At 31.0% G+C, this 6,827-nt stretch overlaps 1 protein-coding gene across 1 annotated transcript; it reads left to right on the top strand.

Moving 5' to 3' along the window:
- Positions 1–453: 453 nt before the first annotated feature.
- Positions 454–6,479, top strand: LOC139483547 (lithostathine-2-like). The gene is made up of 4 exons (XM_071267562.1): positions 454–936; positions 3,591–3,676; positions 4,284–4,380; positions 5,864–6,479. Exons 1-4 carry the CDS (start codon positions 612–614, stop codon positions 6,076–6,078), a joined length of 723 nt encoding a protein of 240 aa, XP_071123663.1. The 5' UTR covers positions 454–611; the 3' UTR covers positions 6,079–6,479.
- The last annotated feature ends 348 nt before the right edge of the window (positions 6,480–6,827 follow it).

Here is a 6,827-nt window from a genome sequence, read left to right as displayed (position 1 = left end):
TTAATTTGTCTCTAGTTTTCTGTGTAGCATTCCATGGATTTTTAACATTTTATGAAAGGTGCGCTTTAGTTGTATTACGAACTAATGTTTCAGACCGAACCGCAGCAGAATTAAGGAATAATCAAATGTGATTGAATAAAGAGATATGCTATTTTAAATACTATATAACTCTGTAAATTGAGCTTAAACTGATCTTGACTACGATTTTAGACCAGATAATATAAATAACAATTATTTTCATATGCGTGTCACACGTGTCAGTGAAAATTAATTTCAAGGATGGTTAACTAAATATTTGTATTTTAGTAGTATATATTTGTTTTTTTTTCTGTTAATTGATTTGGATGAAAATTAACCATATGCGTCGATAATATTCATCAATTGTAATTGTTAAAGAGCAGATAATTGCAACTAATTAAAATCTAATTACTTTTGAGATATTCCTATTACCAAGAACTACTGTGCAAAGTTTCATGCTTTTCATGCAACCATCGGCTGGACTATATTGATTGTAAGCATACAATCTTACAGGAATCTGTACTCTTAAAAAGCAGAAATTCCGCATAAATATTCACAATTTGATAAGACTAAATTGCGTTCTGTTTCGAAATATGGTGATTCTGGAAAGTGATTGTTTAAAAATATGTGTAGTGATGACAGTTGTTATGGTTTGTTCAATAAGTTCTGAATTTTCAGAATTGACCGAAGTTATTTTCAACGTCCATAGAGAAGAAAGTGTTTTATCATCACAATATTCGGATGATGTATACGCAGAATCATTACCATTGTGCGCTTTGATGTGTTTATTACAGGAAAAATGTTGTGTTGCTAGCTTTTATGATCAAACTTATATGTGTCGTCTTGACAAATCGGAAAATTGTTGTGCTGCTACCATAATTGCTGTTGGCTCGCGTGCTTTAAAAAGAAACAAGTATTGTAAGTAAATTAGAAAAGTTTCATAAAATTGCAAATATATAACTGTCATCATGTTTACTGAGACATTTACGTTTATTCGACAATTAAAGTTTTATAATTTTAACAAAACAATCTGAGCTCCATTTTTCTCGCTACATAAAGATCCAGGGCAATAATCACAAATAATCACGCAAACATTTGCTTCCCCTTATAACACACACACTAGTGTCCATTATCAACGTTCTTTTGATATTTCTACAAGAAATCCAAATACAATATTCAATAACTTTTTTCCAGGTCAAATGATATACCAAAATATATATCTGACTTAATATTGGTTCAAACATGTGCTTCGATCGTACATCAATCACGTGTAATGTTTTCTGAAACAAAACTGTTATAGACTCCATACCCTGACTTTGGTGATGGTGCAAATGTTATTTATCTCATCAGTGCAGAAAAGCGTTTTACGACGATTTAAATTGACGAGAGGGTTACAATTAAATTGAATTGATATTAACTTTCTTGTTTGCTTCGGATATCTTAAATTCAGAAAATTCCCTATAAACAAGAAAACTAGGAGGGAATTGTCAAAAACTCTGTACGCAGTGAAAGAGGGACTTAAGAAAAACGTTAGAAGTTCACTATATTAAAACGTTTTTGCTTCACCTACTTGGTATATGGTTCATTAGAACTGTTCTAATAAATCATTTAATTTTCATTCTATCTGCTATTATCAATATATTTTACGAAAGAGTATTTTAGTTTTTCGACACATGGTATAGATAGACAAAGAGGTATGATATTTGAACCATACGATGCTTGGTTTTATTTGTTTTTGTGTAAGTGTAAACAATATTTTGTCATGAAATGAAACGCATCTTATTAAATATTAATTCACATTCACCAATAAGATTGAGGAACAAACATTAAAAAATCTCTCTTTTTATATGTGCATTCATCTGTTGTTTTGTTGGTTTTTTTCGGTGTAAGCAGGCGTTGTGTATTGCGTGATACTTTGGCGTTATTTATTATCCCTGTTTAAGAAAGTGGTCATTGTTATATTATAGTTCGTTTCTTATTGTGTTATATTTTAGTGTCACTGTTGTGTCGTTGGTCTCCTATATTTGATGTGTTTCCCTCAGTTTTAGTTTGTAAACCGGGTTTGTTTTTCTTTCTTTTTCAATCGACTTATGAACTTCGAACAGAGGTATACTACTGTTGCCTTCATTTTGATCATTACATTATATAACGTGATATTTAATGGCTGACATACCTTAGTATACAGTTATTTAATATGTAACTATGCAATAGATCAAAATATATTTCCAGAAGTATGAAGATCAGCTCATTGTTCCATTGCCCGAAACCAAATATTTCATTTATCTATTAACGATTTACCATAACAGGTCACTTTTAACATTCCACTGTTTGTTTGTGTTTTTTTGTTTCTTTTTACTGAAAAGACATGACTTTTAAAAAACTTTATTCGGTAACTTTTTCCAATTTCCAGAGCATATTTCACACCAAATAAAAAAAAAAACTTTTATAATCTGTATAAACTGTAGATTAACTTTTAAGTCCTTTAAGGGATTACTTTATTTTCTTTAAAAGATTTAGTTGTTTTAAAAATTTGATTTAGCCAATAGCAAAAAATCACACAGATACTAAACTATGCGGAAATTCAAAACGAAAAGTCACTAATCAAATAAGAAAAAAATCAATAGCTCAAACGCATAAAACAAATGGATAACAACTGTCATATTCTTGGTACAGACATTTCATTGTGTAGACATGATTTGATACATAGTTGAACCTCTCACTTGTATGACAGATGCCTAAAATTTCATTTCATTGACAATAATTTGTGAATGAAACAAACAGACATAGCATGTTAAAATGTTATACTACTTTTCAGGACATATTGCAACGGAAAAATAATGAAAGGACTGACCTGTAACACAAACATCTGGCAAACCAGACCAGTTTTGTCCATCTTCTATCTTGGTTTCACAGTGTTTCACAATCATTAATGTTATTGTAGTTGTATTGTTCGATTATTGCTTTTTCCATTTTTTCCTCTTTTTTTAATATAGGGGCATATATTTTATGAATTTCGTAGCCATATTATCCATTTATATTCCTCATTTCCCAAATTTAAGTGTCTATACCAACGGCTTGGATATTTGTGTAATATTTGACCCACCTACCCCAGATATAAAATATGCTTTTTTGTTTCATATATCTTAAAGTATAAGCCCGTTACTTTCGTGTTTCACATATTTCATGTCGGGGGTCTTTTGGAGCTTATTATAAAATATGGATTATCTAATTATTGATTGACCTCCATAGCATTATAATTGCTTATATTCGCGTCTTTTTTGAGTTAAATGTATAAACGTCTATTAAAAAGTCTGCCATTTATTCAATTTTGTATATGAATTAAAAGTAAAATCACAAAAATACGGAACTTAGAGGAATATCAATTCGGAAAGTCCATAATCACATGGCAAAAGCAAATTACAAAACGCATCAAAAACGAATGGACAAGAACTGTCATATTCCTGACTTGGTACAGGCATTTTCAAATGTAGAAAATGGTGGATTAAACCTGGTTTTATAGCGCTAACTCTCACTTTGATGAAAAGGGATAATTAACATTTTGTCTATTCTAGATCCACCTGCATGCACTGAATGTGTCATCTTCGGTATGTCTTCGTACAAAGTTATTGAAGTTACAGCCACTTGGTCAGAGGCAATGGTAAGGTATAATCTTACATATACATTTTCTTAGGACAAATTGGTTTTTGATGAACTATTTACCCTGTTGTGTAACTTTATGTACTTTTATTTAACCGAACTCTTATAAACACACGCATCGTTTTTTACTCAAGCGTAATTATTTTTTGTAGCATTTTTCTACTGTTTCTATCTTTGATTTTGTGTAGGTTTTAGTCACGTAATTTTTTTGGAGACTATGTGGTTTTATTTTAAAAATCGATTATTTATAAGGCAAACACAATGTTTACACATTGTTATACATATACAATAAATATACAAAACTTTCTAAATGTAAAATGACAATTCTTTTCTTTGTAATTGGCTTGTTGTAAAACATATATCCTACTGCATAATGAAAGTGAACTTCATACTTTTCCTCTTTCCTTTGTAATATCTAAATCATTTGAAACCGGCAAATGTGAACATATCTATAAACAACAAAAGCTACATGACTAATAGCCGTATGTATCCTATTGACGTGGTCAAGTTTGTATCTTAGTATATCAATACTTTCTTAACAATGATTTTACTCGTAACATTTTTTTATATGTGCTTCATTTGATCTTATATTTGATCGTATACTTCAGAATAATTGTTCATGCCTTGGAGGAAATTTGGCTGAAATAGAAACTGAAGCTGAGAGCAACTTTATCACACATGAACTGTTTACAAGAAACAGTGGGGGTATGTTTATAATTTTACTGTTATAGTCATTGTATATACAAGCTTATCATATAATTAGCATTGATATGATAGCTTTTGCTTATGTGAATTGCGGAAGTACACAAGCCATAATTTCCCATCGGCTGATAACCCATATCAAGGGCATCTCGTGCACAAAACCCATAATAGTGTCTATCGTGCAAGTTACCTCCGGTATTTCCGGTATCGGTTGATTACTTTTCCATTGTGACGTCAGATATTTTTATGGCGACGTCAAAATTTACGGGAACTTTTGTTGGGATAGTTTAGTACTTGCTAACAAATGCCTTTGACAATTATGAATCATTTTATAGTACAACAAACGTGGAGAAATAATGATCATAAAACTCTTCCAAATTTACAATGTTTCAAAATGCCTCTATAGGAAATAGTAACATAAATAAATATGGAGGTAGTGATGTTATTGTTGGGCAATTTTAGTATATTTGTTCGATTCATAATTTAACTTCTTTATACAGTTTTTGATTGTTTTAGTTATTGCATTTGTTTATTTGCCTTACATAAAAACTTTTGTCGGAAGTATATGATAAAGCGATTAATACATGGCCTTTTCCATATCGGCCTGGGTATCATCCCTCGACCCATATCAGCAGCTCGACTCTGTCTCGGGCTGGTATGGGAGTTTCGGGATGATACCCAGGCCGATATGGAAAAGGCCATGTATTAACCTCTATTTATATGGTTTTGGTGTAGGTGATGGTATTTCGAAGGTAATGTCATACGATGTTCGAATATAACCTGAGACAAAATCCATCATCAGGTCTAAAATACTAATATCTAGTAGCTGTGGACATATCTTTTAGACACTAGGACGGTTTAATGCTACATTTTTGTGGTTATTTCGTACAGTACTTTTGTTTTCTTATTCAATTTGTTAAGTGCACATGTATTGTGTATGTACTGCTTTTAAAACAAAACATGCATAATCATTCAATTGAATGTATTTATTCCACCATTTAACTTAAATGGTCAAGCTGAACGTTGTAATTCCAAAGCATATACTCTAGTTCACACGCCTATGTGCAGATTTATAGTAAAAACAAACATTCAACGGCTATAGAAATGTAAGCATTGAGTGAATGGATTCAGATTGTATGTAATGATGTGGATAATCACAAAGTATTGTATAGTTGTTAATGTCTGTGTCATTTTGGTCTCTTGTGGACAATTGTCTCATTGGCAATCATACCACATCTTCTTTTTTTATATACACGATGAGACATCAAGATAATGAAATGCAGTGCAAACTGTGGTCGACGGGTCAATATCTCCTTTTGATAATTGTAATTATCTAATAATAATATGAAAATAAACATGGTGGATCGATAGTTTTACGACATGAATTTGTTTAATTCTTGTGCGTGAATTCTGAACATGTACTGAATCATATTGGACACTGATATTTCTATTTCAAAATACATTTCACCATTACTTTTATTTTCAGCAACCGGGTACTGGTTGGGAGGTTACAACTTTAACAGTGACAGTGATTTGGAATGGATCAGCAAACCAAATGAAAGGATACCATATCATAATTTTGCCGTAGGCGAACCAAATCAACCAACTAGTGAAAAATGTTTAATGGCAATTACAAATTACAATTTCGAATGGGTAGATGCATCATGTCAAATGACTGTAGCATACATATGCGAGTTTTGAGACATTTACACATAATGTGTTTGGAAGCGGTTGATCAATTAGACAAAACACTATACTTATTTAGTGGTTTTTGTGAGTCTTTGTTTGCTCCTTGGTTTTTATTGTTATTGTCTTTGCCATCGACTTTGTGTGAAAAATTAATTTTGAAAGGATTTTGTTCTAATTGAAAATATTTATGATTCGTATACAATTTATATAATGTATATATGTTTTTATATCTAACTACTTTGAATTTATGAGCATTGTATAGTCTTTAAATGATTAAACGTTTCTATGAGTAAGCTGGTAATTGACAAACTTTGATATGCAATATTCATCACAAATTCTGTTTTGTTACATTACAAAGACCTGTCTCCTCAAACCACGATGTATCCAATAATCACTGTTAAACAGTGTGTGTATAGTATCTTACATTTTTTGTGAATAAAAATTTGCTTTGTGTACAGTCCTTGGATGTTTAAACTTCCCAATAACAACATACACCATTAAACCATTCGCGAAATACATTTTGTACCATGACACCATAAACCCTCTGCCATTACACCATACCCGTTACACCTTTGCATCAAACACCTTTTACATTTTATATACACCATCCAAAATAACTAATAATGCATTTCAATTTCAATGAAAACGTGCGACTACAAAATTATCTATTTATTAAAAAAAAAAATAATGTACAAGTTAGAATTCAGTTCTTAACAATATTTTGCATAATTTTTAATTTGGATAACCAAACTTAATATACA

The sequence above is a fragment of the Mytilus edulis genome, chromosome 7 (genome assembly GCF_963676685.1).
Source record: "Mytilus edulis chromosome 7, xbMytEdul2.2, whole genome shotgun sequence".
NCBI lineage: Eukaryota > Metazoa > Mollusca > Bivalvia > Mytilida > Mytilidae > Mytilus > Mytilus edulis.
Note: the sequence above shows the minus strand (reverse complement) of the source record. Positions and strands in the feature narration are given on the sequence as shown.